A 21,562-nucleotide genomic window follows, 5' to 3' on the forward strand; every position below is an offset into this window, starting at 1 on the left:
TCTCTCTCTCTCTCTCTCTCTCTCTCTCTCTCTCTCTCTCTCTCTCTCTCCTCTAACTGACTCTCTCTCTCTCTCACCGCCGCAATGTTGCATCTCTAGCTGTCTTCTACCGCTATTTTCATGCTAACTGCTCTTCTGATCTTGCTAACTGCATGCCTCCCCTCCTTCCGCGGCCTCGCTGCACAAGACTTTCATCTTTCTCTCACTCCTATTCTGTCCACCTCTCTAACGCAAGAGTTAACCAGTATTCTCAATCATTCATCCCTTTCTCTGGTAAACTCTGGAATTCCTTGCCTGCTTCTGTATTTCCACCTTCCTATGACTTGAATTCCTTCAAGAGGGAGGTTTCAAGACACTTATCCACCAATTTTTGACCACTGCTTTGACCCTTTTAGGGACTGGCATTTCAGTGGGCATTTTTTTTTACTAGATTTTTGTTGCCCTTGGCCAGTATCCTTCCTACATAAAAAAAAAAAAATATATATATATATATATATATATATAACTGCAGTTAGTCTTTGTAAAGGTAAGCTTTTCAGGCAAGTGATTGGTATTAGTTTGTCGGGATGTGATCTGGCAGATGGCAACAAGGATGATGAAGTGCTTGATATTATAGTCTAATCATGGTAGATAAAAGTAGCTGCAATAATAACATAACAATTCATAATTATATAAGTTCATTAAAGATAATAAACATAAGTACATATGTACATGATTTAAATACACAAATAGTACTAGTCTATTAGATTTAAGCAAGGTCAGTTTGGTGACATTCAGATGTGTTGATGGGAGGTACATCTTAGCATTAGTAAGCATGGTACACAGAAATGGGTGCATTAATGACAAGTGACAATACAGATTTGATAAATACATACAGAGAACATATTATATACTTGTGTTTATTATTAAAATAATAAACACAAGTATATATATATATATATATATATATATATATATATATATATATATATATATATATATATATATATATATATATATATATATATATATATATATATATATATATATATATATATATATATATATATATATATATATATATATATATATATATATATATATATATATATATATATATATATATATATATATATATATATATATATATATATATATATATATATATATATATATATATATATATATATATATATATATATATATATATATATATATATATATATATATATATATATATATATATATATATATATATATATATATATATATATATATATATATATATATATATACTATATATATATATATATATATATATATATATATATATATATATATATATATATATACACATATATAGAGACTTTGGTTGAAACTTTTGCTGTTGCCTTGGACATATCAAAAGCCTTTGATAGAGTCTGGCACAAAGCTTTGATTTCCAAACTACCCTCCTACGGTTTCTATCCTTCTCTCTGTAACTTCATCTCAAGTTTCCTTTCTGACCGTTCTATTGCTGCTGTGGTAGACGGTCACTGTTCTTCTCCTAAATCTATTAACAGTGGTGTTCCTCAGGGTTCTGTCCTGTCACCCACTCTCTTCTTATTATTCATTAATGATCTTCTAAAACAAACTTCTTGTCCTATCCACTCCTATGCTGATGATACCACCCTGCACTTTTCCACGTCTTTTCATAGACGTCCAACCCTTCAGGAGGTAAACATATCACGCAGGGAAGCCACAGAACGCCTGACTTCTGATCTTTCTAAAATTTCTGATTGGGGCAGAGCAAACTTGGTATTGTTCAATGCCTCAAAAACTCAATTCCTCCATCTATCAACTCGACACAATCTTCCAGACAACTATTCCCTCTTCTTCAATGACACTCAACTATCCCCCTCTTCTACACTGAACATCCTCGGTCTGTCCTTTACTTATAATCTGAACTGGAAACTTCACATCTCATCTCTAGCTAAAACAGCTTCCATGAAGTTAGGTGTTCTGAGACGTCTCCGCCAGTTTTTCTCACCCCCGCAGCTGTTAACTCTGTACAAGGGCCTTATCCGTCCATGTATGGAGTATGCTTCACATGTCTGGGGGGGTTCCACTCATACTGCTGTTCTAGACAGGGTGGAATCAAAAGCTTTTCGTCTCATCAACTCCTCTCCTCTAACTGACTGTCTTCAGCCTCTCTCTCACCGCCGCAATGTTGCATCTCTAGCTGTCTTCTACCGCTATTTTCATGCTAACTGCTCTTCTGATCTTGCTAACTGCATGCCTCCCCTCCTTCCGCGGCCTCGCTGCACAAGACTTTCTTCTTTCTCTCACTCCTATTCTGTCCACCTCTCTAACGCAAGAGTTAACCAGTATTCTCAATCATTCATCCCTTTCTCTGGTAAACTCTGGAACTCCTTGCCTGCTTCTGTATTTCCACCTTCCTATGACTTGAATTCCTTCAAGAGGGAGGTTTCAAGACACTTATCCACCAATTTTTGACCACTGCTTTGACCCTTTTAGGGACTGGCATTTCAGTGGGCATTTTTTTTATTAGATTTTTGTTGCCCTTGGCCAGTATCCTTCCTACATAAAAAAAAAAAAAAATATATATATATATATATATATATATATATATATATATATATATATATATATATATATATATATATATATATATATATATATATATATATATATATATATATATATATATATATATATATATATATATATATATATACATATATATATATATATATATATATATATATATATATATATATATATATATATATATATATATATATATATATATATATATATATATATATATATTATATGTATGTATGTATATATATATATATATATATATATATATATATATATATATATATATATATATATATATATATATATATATATATATATATATATATATATATATATATATATATATATATATATATATATACATATATATAAGTAATTTCAACACAAAAGTTGTAGTCTGTAAGGTTTAAGTAGGATAGGATTTAAGATATTATTGCATCAGGGTGAAAAAATATGTTAAGTTAGTAGGTTGTTAAGATATGATTTTTAAATCTATTTTTAAATGTGTTGATACACGGTGCTTCCTAAATTTGGAGAAGAACAGAGTTCCATACAACAGGGCCTAGGTAAGAATTAGAGTGCTGCAATTTTGTAAGTCGATAAATAGGAATGGTGACGTTATCCCGGTGACGGGTGTTATGATCATGAGATGGGGGAAGGTTTCTGTATTGTATTTTTATTTATAGCAGGTTTAGTAATATCATCTAGTTTTAATATTATTTATTTATTTATTTATTTATTTATTTATTTATTTATTGAAGAGAGGATTTGTATGCTCCAGGCAATTGCTATAGGTTAATATTCTTTCTATTTTCTTGAGTTTTAATTTCATAGGAATTAGATAAGTAGCTTATGTTGTGCATCATATGGAGTGACAGTAGGTGGAAGACTGTGAGCATAATAAATGACCTTAAGTGCATCTCGTGGCATGAAATATTTTGTTTGATAGAGTAGGGCGATGTGTTTTGATATTTTTAAAGTAAGATACTTTATGCGATGCTTTAAAGTTAAAGAGACGTCATATATAACACCAATGAATTCTATTTTATTTGTTTTAGAGATTATTTTATAATTCATTTGTAAATAGGGAATATTTATTGTTAGTTTTATTGTAAACAGCATAAATTGAGCTTTAGTAGCATTGATAGTTAGTCTGTTGCATAGGCACCAATCATTTATTTATTCATTTATTTATTTATTTATATATATATATTTTTAAGTTCATTAGTAACATTATGTTTGAGCTGATCAGGGTATGAACCTGTTAAGTACATCGTCATATCACCAGCAAATGATATTGTTTAATATATGTTATTAACATATATTAGAAACAAGAAAGAACCTAGTATGCCTTGAGGAACACTTATGTTGTGGAGGACTTTTCACCATTAAAACTAGTGTGTTGTTCCCTATCTGTTGAATGACCTTTAAATCATGAAAGCATTTGACCTTGAATTCCATAGAAGTGCATTTTATTCAAATTATTTTGTCGTTAGCTGTATCAAAGATTTAGCAAAATTGATAAAGATTGATAGAACAAAATTTTATACCAGTGGCACAAAAAAAAAAAAAATCATTCGAAAAATTTGTTTAGGGCTGTAAAAGTTGCATACTGGGAGGGATTATAAATGTTTTTTTTTCAAGGTAACATATCAAATCTGTCTTCATAAGAGTTTCAGAAATCTTTGAAAATACTTTAAGTTGAAAAACTGATCGGTATTTTTTTGGGGTCATCAGTGGGGGAAGATTTGTGTATAGGAGTAATTTTTACAGTTTAAACATAGCTGGTAAGGTTCCTGTAGCAAGAAACTGATTAAAGAGTATAGCCATAGGAATAGAAAATCGGTTAGCATTTCTTTTAATAACATGAACTGCTATGTCATGCATAATAAAAAAAAAGTTTATTTCATAACTTAATTACTATATTTAAATCAAAGGTTGTGATAATAAGGAATACCATCGATTAGAGGTGATAATTTTTTATGTAATCTTTTGGATTTTCATGGGATTGTTGGAAAGAGAGAGAGAGAGAGAGAGAGAGAGAGAGAGAGAGAGAGAGAGAGAGAGAGAGAGAGAGAGAGAGAGAGAGAGAGAGAGAGAGAGAGAGAGAGAGAGAGAGAGAGAGAGAGAGAGAGAGAGAGAGAGACGAACAGAAAGTCAAATAAACCAATAAACGTTCTTAAAACATCATAATTTTCAACATTTTGTTGACTTTACTATCACTCTCTATGCTTATTTGTGTTGTGCTTGTCTCACCTCATAACTCTTCAAATACCTGCTTACCAAAGTAAGGACACTTTCCCCATGTTGACATCTGACTTCGAGATGTCAGTGTTTAACTTTTAGCTTTTGGCTGTTATCTTCTTTTACTGACCAACATAGTGAACAAGCATTGAACCCAGCTTCTCTGCAACATCCAGAGCAATAGGTGTAAGACCTTAGCCACATTTCTAACTAGCTTTGCAGATGTGTTCAACATTCTTTTCTTTAACCTCTAACCTTTCAACGTATTCTGCCACGCTTTTTCTCAAGTTTGAGGACCTACGATCAAATCTTAATTATCTATCGTGTCCTATGGCTCCACTACCGCCATTCCACCCACACAAGTGCAGGTACCTCTGGCATCATCTCTGTTAACTGGAAACAACTGAGGTTTTTCAATGCTTTGGGTTTGATATAATTACTCCAACTCATCTAAACATTTATGAGTATGGTATGAGTATGGAAATATCTGTCAGCTTCTCATTCTCATCTGGACTAAACACCTGTTCACTATCTGGCATATCCTGCATGTTTTCCTGGGTGAAGACAGTTAAAATATACTCATTCAAAAGTTTACTAATCTCCTCTCCAGAACTAACCAGCTCTCCATCTGCTGGCTTCAATGGACCTATAGTATCCTTATTCTTCGTCCTGTATGCCTGATAAAATCCCTTGGGGTCCGTCTTCGCCTGGCTGGCTACCTTTAATTCCTATTTGCTCTTAGCTTTCCTCGTTAACTTCCTGACTGTTCTAACTAATTCATTATATTGTAACCTTAAAACTTCTTCACCTGCCCTTAATCTCTTATATATACTTCTTTTACCTCCAAAATAATGTTTTTACCTAGCAGTCATCTATTGAGGATAATTTTTCTGTGATCTTATTGCCCTATACGGGATATTTGCTAACTGACCTGTATGAACTTTATTTACGAAATATTTATACAATTCATATACATTTACCTCACCTAATCCCCTCATTTCGGCCCCTACCATCCTCTCCACTCCCTCATCTACTCGCCTCGACCTCACCTCTTTCATTTCAGCATGACCTGACATTCCATCATACTCACACCTATCTCCCCATTCCTCTTTCCTCCGCCCCTTTTGGACACATCTTCCCTCCTCTCGTCCTACACCCTCACGCCTCACCTCACCTTTCTCATCCTGCCTTATCTCTCTGAGCTCCGTCCCTGACCTGACCTCACCCTGCATCCTTTGCCAGTCCACTCCTTGGAGGTATCTTTTTAATACCTCAAAATCTGCTCTCCTAAAGTCAAGTATTTTACTAGTACTTTTGCTTCTAAAAGTTTCTTCCCATTCTAAATTGTACCTAATTTCCCTATGGTCCCTGTTACCTAGCTGTCCTCCAACCTCTACCTGCGTGACTGCTTCCTCCTTGTTTGTAAGAATTAAATCTAGAATATTATTCCTCCTTGTGGGCTCTACGACTACCTGTTTTAAAAAATTATCCTGAATTACTTTAAGAAAGTCATTTGCTTCCTTGTTACCCACCATCAGACTCCAGTCGATATTCCTAAAATTAAGATCTACCACACATACCTGACTGTACCTGCTTCCTCTATTTAGTTCCTGCCACAGTGAGGTGTTAATTTCCTTTGTACTGGTTGGTGGTCTGTAAACTACCCCTAGTACTACTGACTGCGATCCTTCCTTAATATCTACCTATATCGACTCTGCTTTGTTATCTGTTTTAATTCTACTGTTAATACAACACTGTAATGTGTCCCTAACGTATAACACGACGCCTCCTCCCCTCCTGTTTTCCCTATCTTTACAGAACATTGTATAACCATCTATCTTAACTTCTGGATTAAATACTTTTCCTGACATATCAAACCAAGTTTCAGTTAAAGCAATGATATCAAATTTCTCTACACACGCTATTCCTCTAAGCAAGTCTATTTTATTCAGAATAACTCTACAGTTTGTATAGTAAACACTTAAGCTATTTCTCACCTTCCCTGAGCTAGCTGCCTTTCTAGATTTAACTAACTTGCCCCTCGCCTTCTCCTCACTACCCCTTCTTCCCTCCCGACTAACGAAAAAAGCGCTGGAGTGCAGTTACCTCCCGCTTGGCGTGAGAACTGCACTCCATCCCTGGCGTACAAGGTGTCCCTACCATAGAAAAGGTGCCAGTTGTCGATGAACGTCCATCCATTACTCTAACAATGATTCGCTAGCATGCGATTCACTGTAATAGCCCTGGACAGCCACTCAGCTCCAACTCCCCTCCTCGGCAAGACATCACATACCACGGGGATCCCTCCCTTGTCTCTAATCCTGTCCAAAGCCTGTCGAAACCTCCCGATAAGCTCCTCACTCCTGACCTTACCAAGGTCATTCCCTCCCGCACTGAGAAAAACAATGGTCTTGGTCCCATCTTGTTCCAAGCACGTGTCTAGCCTATCAGCTACCTTCCCTATCCCAGTCCCCGGCAAACACACCCTCGACCTACGCTTCCTATCCCTAGGACAGAACGCACTATCTAAGTGCTTAACCTGACTATCACCAAGCACAAGCACTCTACCATGGGGCAGGGTAACTGCCTCCTTCTTGTCTCCTCCCTGCCATGTCCACCTCCTTCTCCTTCACTTCATCCAGCACATTGAAGGGATTCTTCGTCTCCACGCAAGGTGCGCTAAGGACCTTCACCCTTTTGGCTCCCCTGCACACAACCGACCACTGCTCCTCCGTCGCCTTACTAGGCAAGGTGACGGTGGTCGGTGACGGTGGACATAAACGCAACATCCAGCTTTGGATCGAAAATGAGGATAGAGAAAGTAGGAGGGAACAGAAAAGGGGTGTCAGTTGCCTCAGACACCTGAGTTTCAGTGAGGAAAAGAAGATGAGGTTTAGAAGAGTAGAGGTGGTGTTCTACAAATTGAAAATTGGATCTTAGACCGCGAATGTTACAGAAGTTAATGAAGAAAAAGTTGAGGGGGGTGTCAAGACACTTAGAGTCGTCGACAGAAAGGCAGTCCGACCTGGGGACATCTATTGTCCCCTCCCCAGATGGGGACTCCGAGGCTGGTGTAGGAGTCGCCATGATAATTTTGAAATTTTTGAGTGAAGGGTGTGTGTGTTATTGGGTGCTAGTAGTTTTGTGTGGAAGAAGAGAGTTGTCTTTAGAGGGCAGGCTGTGACTGCCCCCTTGTGTTGTGAGACAAAAAAAGGGAAACTTTCAGTGAGGTTTTAATAATAAGTTCACAGCACCCCCTGAACAGTGCCTTAGCCTTCACTAGGAGTAATTATCGTTTCGGCAGATGCCTACTGCCTTCTCCTCCTTGGATAAGTGTCAAAGTCAAAAGCTCTGGAACACCCCTGCCTGTTTCTGTATTTCCACTTTCTATGACATAAAGGTTTCAAGACATTTATCCTCAAAATTTTTGATTACCTGTTTTGACACTGTTTGGGGACCAGCACCTCAGTGGACCTTTTTTTTATTACAGTTCTGTTGCCCTTTGCCGGTGCCCTTTCTACAAAAAGAAAAAAAAGCCTTTGCCTGCCTGTGAGTTGTGGAAAAGTTGAATGAATCCGTGATACCCCTGGACACTGCACCCATATGACTTGGTAAGTCAACCACGGTGATTTTGGCCGATATTCCTTACAGTGAGGAGGCTGGGACCTCTGTGGTGCAGTGACATGGTGGACGAGTGAATCGGGCATGTATCCCGATTTGATGATCATCCCGATTCTGTAACATTAGTCAAAAAATTATATATATATATATATATATATATATATATATATATATATATATATATATATATATATATATATATATATATATATATATATATATATATATATATATATATATATATATATATATATATATATATATATATATATATATATATATATATATATATATATATATATATATATATATATATATATATATATATTATTTTTTGACTAATGTTACAGAATCGGGATGATATATATATACGAGTATATGACCACAATTCGCAGCACCTTCACAAAGCTGCTGCAACTGAAGTAGCTTCCCTGAGCCATCTCCTACGTGGATACTAATTAAGGTCGCTAGTCTGTTTTACTCACCCACAGACAAGGAAAATACCCTAAAAACAATTAACTCTCACAGCTGTGAAGGGATCGACAGCCACGTCTAGGAATGACAATTATAACTAGCAATAACATGTACGAGTATATAGTCGAGGCATGAAACTCCGTTTGACATCCGCCCTTTGTAACAAGTCCTCCCATTGTTCATCAGGGTGTGTCAAGCCGAGTAGTGCCGTTTACTGCCTTCTGGACGGCAGGCCTTGTCAAGACCCGAGGAGGGAGTAAAGTTCACTACAGTTAATTACTTAAGTCATCTGTATGTCAGACACCCTCCAAGAGCCTGACGCAGAAGCATTCAACACTAAACAAGCTCATGAACAAGAGACACAACCAAAAACTAGTGCTCACGAACACACAGGAGGGTCAATCATCACTCACTGTGCAAGAGCTTGGCCTGCACAAACGCGCAGCCGCAGCCGAAGAGTCACTGCCCTGGGTATGGAGTGTGTTATACACAACTACCCTCTCTGGCAGACTAATATGGAGACTGCTATTCTATATAAGTAGGCCAAGGCGTACGGCCGGTAATGACTCACTTATCCCCTTAAGACAACTGACCCAACTCTTTTTCCCGCCTCTATCTCCTTCAGATATTAAGGCTTGCCTCAATACATATGTTCTGTCCAAGCGCTGTATGGTGATTAACTCTGGGATAGTGTGCTCAACACTATCCCTCTACTGCTATGGGGAGGGGGTACAAGAAAGGGTAGGGGCGACACAAACACCCTCCCACACTCTGCTCCCCGCGCTGTCTTTACACAAATAAATCACTTTATTAAAAAAATTATATTGATTAAACTAGGGGGCCTAAATGAATACTGATTACTTTATCGTCAAGAGCAACTCCTCCACCAAACACCGGGCGAGACACAGACTGAATGGACAAGGAGAAGCAAGGAAATCCATGTGGGGAATATGAGTGACTGCTTGAATAAATATCATTTTAGAAGCTTCACGTTGATAGCTCTGTAACTGGGACATGTCCAAGTCTCATCCCCAAGCTGTCTCTCTGCTCATCTCTCTTAATATTTTTTTCCCATTCGTTCTTACTATATCTTTATTTTACATTGCGTTATCTCGCTGCACACAACAATATATATATATATATATATATATATATATATATATATATATATATATATATATATATATATATATATATATATATATATATATATATATATATATATATATATATATATATATATATTTTATTTATTTTTTTTTTTTTCACAAGAATATCCAGTCATCGGCGAAGTAACTTTGATCCAGATCCCAGAGGTAGCCAAGAAACCCTTTTTAAAGATACGTACCTTGAATTGAACTAGCCATTCAAACACTTATTAAAATGAAAGTAAAACAGATGTACAGTAATGAAAAAGGAAAAGAAAAAAAAAAGACGTTTCTTGTTCCGGTGATTCCTGCCCTCACACCCCATCAGAACCATTACTCTCATATGTACACACAAGAACAGAAATACAGACACATAACAAGTAAAAAGTACACTACACAGTGGGCTATTACTTAATTTAATATGTATGTCTATTTAGCCATCTCCCTCTCAACGATTAACTGATCCCACTATTTACTTTTATCTTATTTTAGAGGACAACTTCTCTAAGTCTCTGTCATCATACTTCTGATTGTGTGTGGATACTGCTTTCCTTAACAAAGGAAAATATCAGTAGGTGGTCTAGTAGGTGACACAGAACAACAGGAAAAAAAAAAAAAATATATATATATATATATATATATATATATATATATATATATATATATATATATATATATATATATATATATATATATATATATATATATATATATATATATATATATATATATATATATATATATATATATTGTTATGAACTGAGGAAATAGTAACAAGCGAAGGAAGAAGAGACGTAGAGACAGAAGAATACAGAGAGAGAGAGAGAGAGAGAGAGAGAGAGAGAGAGAGAGAGAGAGAGAGAGAGAGAGAGAGAGAGAGAGAGTGCAGAGGAAGAAGGGAGAGGTAGGTCAAGACAAGATCCCTGAGGAGCGATAAGTAATTGGTCATCTCCCACTTGTTTACCTTAAGAATTTCGAGCATATCGTTACTCTTATTCCCATATTAAATTTTCGTACTTACTTTTGTTCCTTCATGTTGAGTCAAACCTATTATATATTTGAAGAATTCGTCTTTCCTATAAAGTAATTATAGTCCATCCAGGCTTCTTAGTTCGCTCACAGTAATTCTTTATAAATACCCGTCTTTATAGGGAAAAGTTAGTATGCGGAGAGCGAGGTGGGGGGCTCGTGCGTCACCCCCCAGAGTTTACCAGAGATCAATGGATGAATACCTGAGAATGCTAGTTAACTCTGACAATAGAAAGGTGGACAGAACAGGGATGGGAGCAAGAAGAAAGTCTTGTGCAGTGAGGCCACTGAATGCAATTAGCAAAAAAACAAAGAATCAGAAGAAGGAAAATCAGAAGAGCAATTACATGAAAATAGTGAAGGAAGATAGCAAGAGATGCGACACTGCGGCGATGTGAAAGAGGCTAAAGACAATAAGTTAGAGGAGAGGAATTGATAAAACGAAAAGATTTTTATTCAACCCTGCCTAAATGCACGGTATCGGTGTAAACCCCTCATACATGTGGAACATACTACATACATTGACGGATAAGGATCCTGTACAGAGTTAGCAGCTGGAAGGGTGAGGAAAACTTATGGAGACGACTCAGAACTCCTAAATTCAAAGAAACATTTTTATCAAGAGATGAGATGTGAAGTTTCAGTTTAGGTTATATTTGAAGGACACACCGATGATGTTCAGTAAAGGAGAGGGAGAGAGTTAAGTGTCATTGAATAGAAGGGGATGGTCATCTAGAAAGCTGTTTCGTGTTGGTATATTGAGGAATTGAATTTCTGAGGCAATGAATATTACTAAGTTTGCTCTGTCCCAGTCAGAAATTTTACCGAGATCAGAGTCAGGCGTTCTGTGGTTTCCCTGCGTGAGCAGGGTGGTATCATTAGCATATTAGTGGACAGTTTGATTTAGAGGATCATTGAAAAATAAGAGGAAGAGAGTGGGTGACATGACAGAACCCTGGGGAACACCACTGTTAGTAGACTTAAGAGAAGAACAGTGACCGTCTACAATGCCAGCAATAGAACGGTCGGAGAGGAAACTTGAAATAAAGTTACAGACAAAGAAAAATGGAAAACATAGGAGGGGTAATCTGGAAAGCCTAGTGGTAGACCCTATCAAAAGTTTTTTTTTTATATGTCTAAGGCTACAGCGAAACTTTCACTCAAATCCCTAAAAATCCCCCACCTAGACTCAGTAAGGAAAGGAAGAAGATCGCCAGTAGAGCGGCCTCGATGGAACCCATACTACCGATCAAACAGAAGGCTGTGAAGTGATAGATGTTTAAGAATCTTCCTGTTGAGGATAGATTCGAAATCTTTAGAGGCAGGAAATGAAAGCGATAGGACGGTAGTTTGAGGGATTACAGTGGTCAACCTTTTAAGGAACAGGCAAATTTCCAGCAAGAAGTAAAGGCAGATGTTGATAGACAGAGTTGGAAGATTTTGACTCTACAATGTGCAAGCACGGAAGCACTGTTTCGGAAAACAATAAGAGGGACTCCAACAGGTCCATAAGCCTTCCGAGGGGTTTAGGCCAGCGTGGACATGGAAAACATCTTTGCGAAGAACTTTAATGGGTACCATGAAGTACTCAGAGGGTGGAGGAGAATCATCCAAGGTGGACGTCTGGACGAAGAGTTTAGTTTTAGAGGTATATGAGATGGTAATGGTGCCATCAAATTGATATAAAGAAGGGAAAGACGAAGAAGTAAAATTACACTGTGTAGCAAAATTTCAAAATTTCATTTTTGTCTTGTCCTTGGCCCCAAACCATAATTTCCTTGTTATATCCATCTAAAGAAAATAGGAAAAAAAAGTTATTTTGATCCTAAAACTTTGCATTTGTGGTTAAAACAATTAATTTACATTTTTCTCTGATTACATTATTGTGTAGGTTACTATAGCTTAAGGTAAAGGTACCTTTGCAAAATTTAATTTGCTCATTTAATTGCTTTTGAAATGTTGCAAATAAGTTAAAACAATGAAGGAAATAATGTAAAGTGTTCTAAAGATTTTAAAAAAAATAATAAATAATAGGATCATTCTTTAATTAACCAGATCTAACAAAAAAAAATCTCATGTTTAGAAGAATTTGTTTACATTTCAAAAAACTCAAATCTTTCAGAATGTTCTATCAGACACTTTTAAAAGTTTCTAAAACATTTTAGAACATTATATTCAATGTAAACATTTCTAGAATATTCTAGAACTTTCTAGAATACAGTAGAAATATGTAAAAGTATCAAGAATTTTCTAGAATCTACAAAAATTTTCTAGAATGATTGAGAATATTTTAAAGTAGGTTCAAGAATATTTTAGAAAGACTAAGAATATTCTAGAGCTTGACATTATAAAAGTAGGGGCTTGCAGACCACCAATTAGTTCTGCTTTGGCTGCCTGAGAAGACACATCACAAGAGGTGAAATGGCATCAAGAGACTGCGGCCATTCTCCAGATGCATTCTGTTACATATGTGGTCAAGAACAAAGAAGTTCTCTTTAACAGTATCTGGAAAAATGTGTGAAGCTTACAGAGCATATTTTGCTGTGCCAGTTGGGCACCATGACAAGACCTGGGCACCTCATTTTGCGTGTGAGCATTGTAAGAGAACACTAGAAGGTAAAATAGCTGTAAGTTTTTTTTCAAGAGTAAAATCTAATTAATTCAATTTCAATTAATTTAAGAATTATAAATAAAAATAGAATTAGTTGATCAGAAACTCATACTGTTGTTCTTTTACAGGATGGTAATGAAGGGAAAACAGAGCCTATTCCTAGAATATGGCGTGAACCTACTGATCACTCAACTGACTGCTTTTTCTGCATGATGGATCCTTCTAAAGGCCCATCTGGGAAAAATGCACCTGCTGTTTTCTATCCAGACATTCCATCTTCTATTGCACCATTACCACACCGTGCTGATCTTCCTGTACCAGCTCCTCCAGAAAGAAGTAAACTATCAGAAGAAAGCAGCAAGACAGAAGATGAGGCAAACAGAGAGGAAGACTGTGACATCAAAGAGTTGTAGTTAGGAGGAATCCTTACTACCCAAACCAAAGAGACCTCAATGATCTCATCAGAGATCTTGGTTTGAGAAAGTCAAATGGTGAGCTTTTGATTTCAAGGCTGAAGGAATGGGATTTACTTGATGACAGTGTGCAAGTGACCAGCCAAAGAAAACGTCACAAACATTTCTGCAACTTCTTTGCAAAGAAGGACAGGCTGTGCTACAACAATGATGTATCAGGCTTGTTTGATGCTATTGGAATTGCTTGCAATGCAGATGAATGGAGGCTCTTCATTGACAGTTCCTCCAAAAGCCTGAAAGCTGTACTTATGCACAATGAAAACAAGTATACATCTCTGCTTCTTGCTCATTATGTGCATCTTAAGAGGACTATAGCAGTGTAAAGTTTCTATTGGAAACTTTGAACTACAACAAGTATGGCTGGGAAGTTATTGGAGACTTTAAGACGGTGGGTTTCTTGATGATACTGCAAGGAAGTTTTATCAAGAATCTCTGTTTTATTTGCCTTTGGGACAGTAGAGACAGAGCAGCACATTATCAGAAAAAGCACAGGCCTCCAAGGACTGGCACTACAGTGGGAGCACACAATATCAAACATGAGCCATTGGTGAATTCTCAAAAAAATTTGTTTCCTCCACTACACATCAAACTGGGTCTCATGAAACAGTTTGTTACAGCTCTTGACAAGGTGTCTGCTACCTTCAGATATCATCAAGACTTCTTTCCTAAGCTTTCAGAGGCAAATGTGGAACTATGAATTATGAATTGTTCAGAATTTCTACAGAAGTTCACATAAAAGGAGAAAAAGGCTTGGGAGTGTTTCATTGCTGTAGTACAGGGCTTCCTTGGCAATAACAAGGCTGATAACTATATGGAAGTGGTTGAAGCTTTAGTGAAAAGCTATGGTGAGGTGGGATGCAGAATGTTCTTGAAGGTCCATATCGTAGATGCTCATCTCGACAACTTCAAGGAGAATATGGGAACAAGGAGAGCGCTTCCACTTAGATATAATGAATTTGAATAGAGATATCAGGGATCCTTCGTTGAAAACATGATAGGAGACGACATTTGAGGGCTCATACATGAAAGTGATTTGTTGTAATCACGCAAATCAAGAAAAAAAAAACTGTTAAATTCTAATAGTAAAAAAATGAGTTTCAGAAGTAAAAAAAAAAAAAAAGAATTTGTCATTTGATTTTTTTTTTGTTTTGTTTTCTGTCCAAAAATGGTGAAAAAGGTGAAATTTAGCTATTTGGGGCAAAAAAAAAATTCTAATATCCAAACAAGCAAAGCTTGGCAAGAATAATGGACATTTTTTTTATTGTTTTGCAATGAAAAGAGTTGGAAAACAACACTTGCTTGTCAAAGAGAAAAATCGTGTTACATCGTTTTTTTTTCTTTTTATTATTGGGAATACCGGTTATGTCTTGCATTAAAGAGTGGAGAGAATAGGGGTGAGAGAAAGAAAAAAGTCTTGTGCAACGAGGCCGCGGGAGAAGAGGAGGCGAGCACTTACCAAGATCAAAAGAGCAGTTAACATGAAAATAGCAGTAGAAGATAGCAAGATATGCAACATTGCGGCAATGAAAAAGTGGCTAAGAACAGTCAGTTAGAGGAGAGGAGTTGATGAGACGAAAAGCTATTGATTCCACCCTGTCTAAAAGAGCGGTATGAGTGGAACCTCCCCAAGACATGTGAAACATACTCCATATATGAGCAGATAAGGCCTTTTTACAAAGTTAGCAGCTGGGGGGGGGTTGAGAAAAACTGGCGGAGATGTCTCAGAACACCTAACTTCATAGAAGCTGTTTTAACTTGAGATAAGATGTGAAGTTTAAAGTTTAGATTAAAGGAAATGATAGACCGAGGATGTTCAGTGCAGAAAAAGAGGACAATTGAGCGTCATTAAAGAAGAGGGGATAGTTGTCTGGAGTTCGAGTTGACAGATGGAGGAATTGAGCTTTCGAGGCATTGAACAATACCAAGTTTGTTCTGTCACAATCAGAAATTTTAGAGAGATCAGAAGTCTGGCGTTCTGTGGCTTCACTGCGTGAAGGGTTGGACGTCTGTGAAAAGTTGAAAAGTGGAATGTGGTATAATAAGGGTAAGGGCGGATAGGAAAAGAAATTTGGTTTAGAAGATCATTTATGAATAATAGAAAGAGAGTAGGTTAACACGACAAAACCCTGAGGAATACCAATGTTAATAGATTTAGGAGAAAAGTGATCCTCTACCACAGCAGCAATAGAACGGTAAGAAAGGAAACTTGAGATGAAGTTACAGAGAAAAGGATAGAAGCCGTTGAAGGGTAGTTAGAAAATCAAAGCTTTGTGCCAGACTCTATCAAAAGCTTTTGTTTTGATATGTCTAAGGCAACAGTAAAACTTTCAATAAATCTCTAAAAGAGGATGGGCAAGACTCAGTAAGGAAAGGCAGATCACCAGTAGAACGGCCTTGACGGAACCCTTACTGGTAATCAGATAGAAGGTTTTTTTTTTTTTTTATGTAGGAAGAACACTGGCCAAGAGCAACAAAAATCTAATAAAAAAATGCCCACTGAAATGCCAGTCCCATAAAAGGGTCAAAGCAGTGGTCAAAAATTGATGGATAAGTGTCTTGAAACCTCCCTCTTGAAGGAATTCAAGTCATAGGAAGGTGGATGAATGATGCGTCCACCTCTCTCTTGCGTTAGAGAGGTGGACAGAATAGGGGTGAGAGAAAGAAGAAAGTCTTGTGCAGCGAGGCCGCGGAAGGAGGGGAGGCATGCAGTTAGCAAGATCAGAAGAGCAGTTAGCATCAAAATAGCGGTAGAAGACAGATAGATATGCAACATTGCGGCGGTGAGAGAGAGGCTGAAGACAGTCAGTTAGAGGAGAGGAGTTGATGAGACGAAAAGCTTTTGATTCCACCCTGTCTAGAAGAGCAGTATGAGTGGAAGCCCCCCAGACATGTGAAGCATACTCCATACGAGTACATGGACGGATAAGGCCCTTGTATAGAGTTAGCAGCTGGGGGGATGAGAAAAACTGGCGGAGACGTCTCAGAACATCTAACTTCATAGAAGCTGTTTTAGCTAGAGATGAGATGTGAAGTTTCCAGTTCAGATTATAAGAAAAGGACAGACCGAGGATGTTCAGTGTAGAAGAGGGGGGACAGTTGAGTGTCATAGAAGAAGAGGGGATAGTTGTCTGGAAGGTTGTGTCGAGTTGATAGATGGAGGAATTGAGTTTTTGAGGCATTGAACAATACCAAGTTTGCTCTGCCCCAATCAGAAATTTTAGAAAGATCAGAAGTCAGGCGTTCTGTGGCTTCCCTGCATGACATGTTTACCTTCTGAAGGGTTGGACGTTTATGAAAAGACGTGGAAAAGTGCAGGGTGGTATCATCAGCGTAGGAGCGGATAGGACAAGAAGTTTGGTTTAGAAGATCATTAATGAATAATAAGAAGAGAGTGGGTGACAGGACAGAACCCTGAGGAACACCACTGTTAATAGATTTAGGAGAAGAACAGTGACCGTCTACCACAGCAGCAATAGAACGGTCAGAAAGGAAACTTGAGATGAAGTTACAGAGAGAAGGATAGAAACCGTAGGAGGGTAGTTTGAAAATCAAAGCTTTGTGCCAGACTCTTTCTAAAGCTTTTGATATGTCCAAGGCAACAGCAAAAGTTTTACCAAACTCTCTAAAAGAGGATGACCAAGACTCAGTAAGGAAAGCTAGAAGATCACCAGTAGAGCGGCCTTGACGGAACCCATACTGGCGATCGGACAGAAGGTTATGAAGTGATAGATTTTTAAGAATCTTCCTGTTGAGGATAGATTAAAAAACTTTAGATAGGCAGGAAATTAAAGCAATAGGACGGTAGTTTGAGGGATTAGAACGGTCACCCTTTTTAGGAACAGGTTGAATGTAGGCAAACTTCCAGAAAGAAGGAAAGGTAGATGTTGACAGACAGAGCTGAAAGAGTTTGACTAGGCAAGGTGCAAGCACGGAGGCACAGTTTCGGAAAACAATAGGAGGGACCCCATCAGGTCCATAAGCCTTCCGTGGGTTTAGGCCAGCGAGGGTATGGAAAACATCATTGCGAAGAATTTTAATACGTGGCATGAAGTAGTCAGAGAGTGGAGGAGAGGGAGGAACAAACCCAGAATCGTCCAAGGTAAAGTTTTTAGCAAAGGTTTAAGCAAAGAGTTCAGCTTTAGAAATAGATGTGATAGCAGTGGTGCCATCTGGTTGAAGTAGAGGAGGGAAAGAAGAAGCAAAGTTATTGGAGATATTTTTGGTTAGATGCCAGAAGTCACAAGGGGAGTTAGATCTTGAAAGGTTTTGACATTTTCTGTTAATGAAGGAGTTTTTGGCTAGTTGGAGAACAGACTTGGCATGGTTCCAGGGAGAAATATAAAGTGCATGAGATTCTGGTGATGGAAGGTTTAAGTACCTTTTGTGGGCCACCTCTCTATCATTTATAGCACGAGAACAAGCTGTGTTAAACCAAGGTTTAGAAGGTTTAGGACGAGAAAAAGAGTGAGGAATGTATGCCTCCATGCCAGACACTATCACCTCTGTTATGCGCTCAGCACACAAAGACGGGTCTCTGACACGGAAGCAGTAGTCATTCCAAGGAAAATCAGCAAAATACCTCCTCAGGTCCCCCCAACTAGCAGAGACAAAACGCCAGAGGCACCTTCGCTTAGGGGGATCCTGAGGAGGGATTGGAGTTATAGGACAAGATAAAGATATGAGATTGTGATCGGAGGAGCCCAACGGAGTAGAAAGGGTGACAGTATAAGCAGAAGGATTAGAGGTCAGGAAAAGGTCAAGAATGTTGGGCGTATCTCCAAGACGGTCAGGAAAACGAGTAGGGTGTTGCACCAATTGCTCTAGGTCATGGAGGATAGCAAAGTTGTAGGCTAGTTCAACAGGATGGTCAGTGAACGGAAAGGAAAGCCAAAGCTGGTGGTGAACATTGAAGTTTCCTAGAATGGAGCTCTCTGCAAAAGGGAAGAGGGTCAGAATGTGTGCTCCACTTTGGAAGTTAAGTAGTCAAAGAATTTCTTATAGTCAAAGGAGTTAGGTGAGAGGTATACAGCACAGATAAATTTAGTATGAGAGTGACTCTGTAGTCGTAGCCAGATGGTGGAAAACTCGGAAGATTCAAGAGCGTGGGCACGAGAGCAGGTTAAGTCATTGCGCACATAAACACAGCATGCAGCTTTGGATCGAAAATGAGGATAGAGAAAGTAGGAGGGAACAGAAAACGGGCTACTGTCAGTTGCCTCAGACACCTGAGTTTCTGTGAGGAAAAGAAGATGAGGTTTAGAAGAGGAGAGGTGGTGTTCTACAGATTGAAAATTAGATCTTAGACCGCGAATGTTGCAGAAGTTAATGAAGAAAAAGTTGAGGGGGTGTCAAGACACTTAGGGTCGTCGACAGAAAGGCAGTCCGACCTGGGGACATTTATGGTCCCTTCCCCAGATGGGGACTCCGAGGCTGGTGTAGGAGTCGCCATGATGATTTTAAAATTTTTGAGTGAAGGGTGTGTGTGTTATTAGGTGCTTGTAGTTTTGTGTGGAGGAAGAGAGTTGTCTTTAGAGGGCAGGCTGTGACTGCCCCCTTGTGTTGTGAGACTGAAAGGGAAACGTTTAGTGAGGTCACAGCTGGGTTTAATGATAAGTTCACAGCACCCCCTGAACAGTGCTTTAGACCTCACTGGGAGTAATTATAGATTTGGCAAGTGTCTACTTCCTCCTCCATGAGAAGTGATAGATGTTTAAGAATCTTCCTGTTGAGGATAGACTCAAAAACGTTGGATAGGCAGGAAATTAAAGCAATAGAACGGTAGTTTGAAGGATTAGAACGGTCATCCTTTTTAGGAACAGGCTGCATGTAGGGAAATTTCTAGCAAGGAGGATGTTGATTGAAAGAGTTGAAAGAGTTTGACTAGGCAAGGTGCAAGCACGGAGGCACAGTTTCGGAGAACAATAGGAGGGACTCCATCAGGTCCATAATCATTCCGAGTGTTTAAGCCAACGGGGACATGGAAAACATCTTTGTGAAGAATCTTAATAGGTAGCATGAAGCGTAGAAGAGAGGGAAAAACAAGCCTTGAATCATCAAAGGTAGAGTTTTTAGCAGAGGTTTGAGCGAAGATTTCAAACTTTAGAGATAGATGTGATAGCAGTTGTGCCTTTAGGTTGAAATAAAGGGGGGAAAGGTGAAGAAGCAAATTTATTGGAGATGTTTTTGCCTATATGCCAGAAGTCACGAGGGGAGGTTAAATCTTGAAAGATTTTGACACTATCTATCAATGAAGGAGTTTTTGGCTTGTTGGAGAACAGACTTGGCATGAGTCCGGGCAGAAAAGTAAAGTGCATGAGATTCTGGTGATGGAAGGCTTAAGTACCTTTTGTGGGCCACTTCTCTATCATGCATAGCACGAGAACAGGCTGTGTTAAACAAATGTTTGGAAGATATAGTTCGAAGAAAAGAGTGAGGAATGTACGCCTCCATGCCAGACATTATCACCTCTGTTATGCGCTCGGCACATAGAGACGGGTGTCTACCACGGAAGCAGTAGTCATTCCAAAGAAAATCAGCAAAATACTTCGACAGGTTCCCTCAACGTCAGAGGCAGCTCCACTTAGAGGAAGCCTGAGGAGGGATTAAGCGATGGGACAAGATACAGATATGAGATTGTGATCGAAGAAGCCCAACGGAGAAGAGATGGTAACAGCATAAGCAGCATTTGAAGTTAGGAAAAGGTATCTCCAAAACGGTCAGGAATACGAGTAGTGTGTTGCACTTATTGCTCTAGATCGTGGATGATAGCAATGTTGAAGGCTAGTTCATCAGTGTGAAGGGATAGGAAAGCCATCCCTTCATCATAGTGAAGGGATAGGAAAGCCAAAGCTAGTGGTGAGCATCGAAGTCTCCAAGAATGGAGATCCCCGCAAAAGGGAAGAGAGTCAGAATGTGGAAGTTAAGTAGTCAAAGAATTTCTTATAGTCAAAGGAGTTAGGTAAGAAGTACACAGCACAGATACATTTAGTTTGAGAGTGACTGCAGTCGTAGCTAGATGGTGGAAAACTCGGAACTTTCAAGAGCGTGGGCACGACAGCACGTTAAGTCATTGCGCACATAAACCTAACATTCATTCCTAACAATATTTTCTAAACATTTCACGATATTTGCTGTAAGAGCAATAGGTCTAAAATCATTAAATTGTTTTGGGAATGAAATTTTGACAATGGGTTTAATTTCGGTTAATTTCCATATCTAAGAGAATTCGCCGTGGTTGATAGTCCTGGAACAGCTGCTGCAGCACTGGTGTCAACTGTATCGCACAACACTTGCTGGCATCCCATCCGGCCCCGTAGCCTTGCTCTCACGCACCCGCTTCAGTTCTTTCATCACCACTTCCTCTGTTATCACTATTT

General features: G+C 38.2%; 1 protein-coding gene across 1 annotated transcript in view; it reads right to left on the reverse strand.

The window, feature by feature from the left end:
• Positions 1 to 816, reverse strand: part of LOC135091546 (uncharacterized) — a 3,473-nt gene extending 2,657 nt beyond the window's left edge. Inside the window, exon 1 of the mRNA XM_063989287.1 lies at positions 736 to 816. Within this exon, the coding sequence (XP_063845357.1) occupies positions 736 to 816 (81 nt within the window). The remainder of the gene's footprint in view (positions 1 to 735) is intronic.
• Positions 817 to 21,562: the final 20,746 nt, after the last annotated feature.

This window comes from Scylla paramamosain, chromosome 37 (genome assembly GCF_035594125.1).
Source record: "Scylla paramamosain isolate STU-SP2022 chromosome 37, ASM3559412v1, whole genome shotgun sequence".
NCBI classification, from domain to species: domain Eukaryota; kingdom Metazoa; phylum Arthropoda; class Malacostraca; order Decapoda; family Portunidae; genus Scylla; species Scylla paramamosain.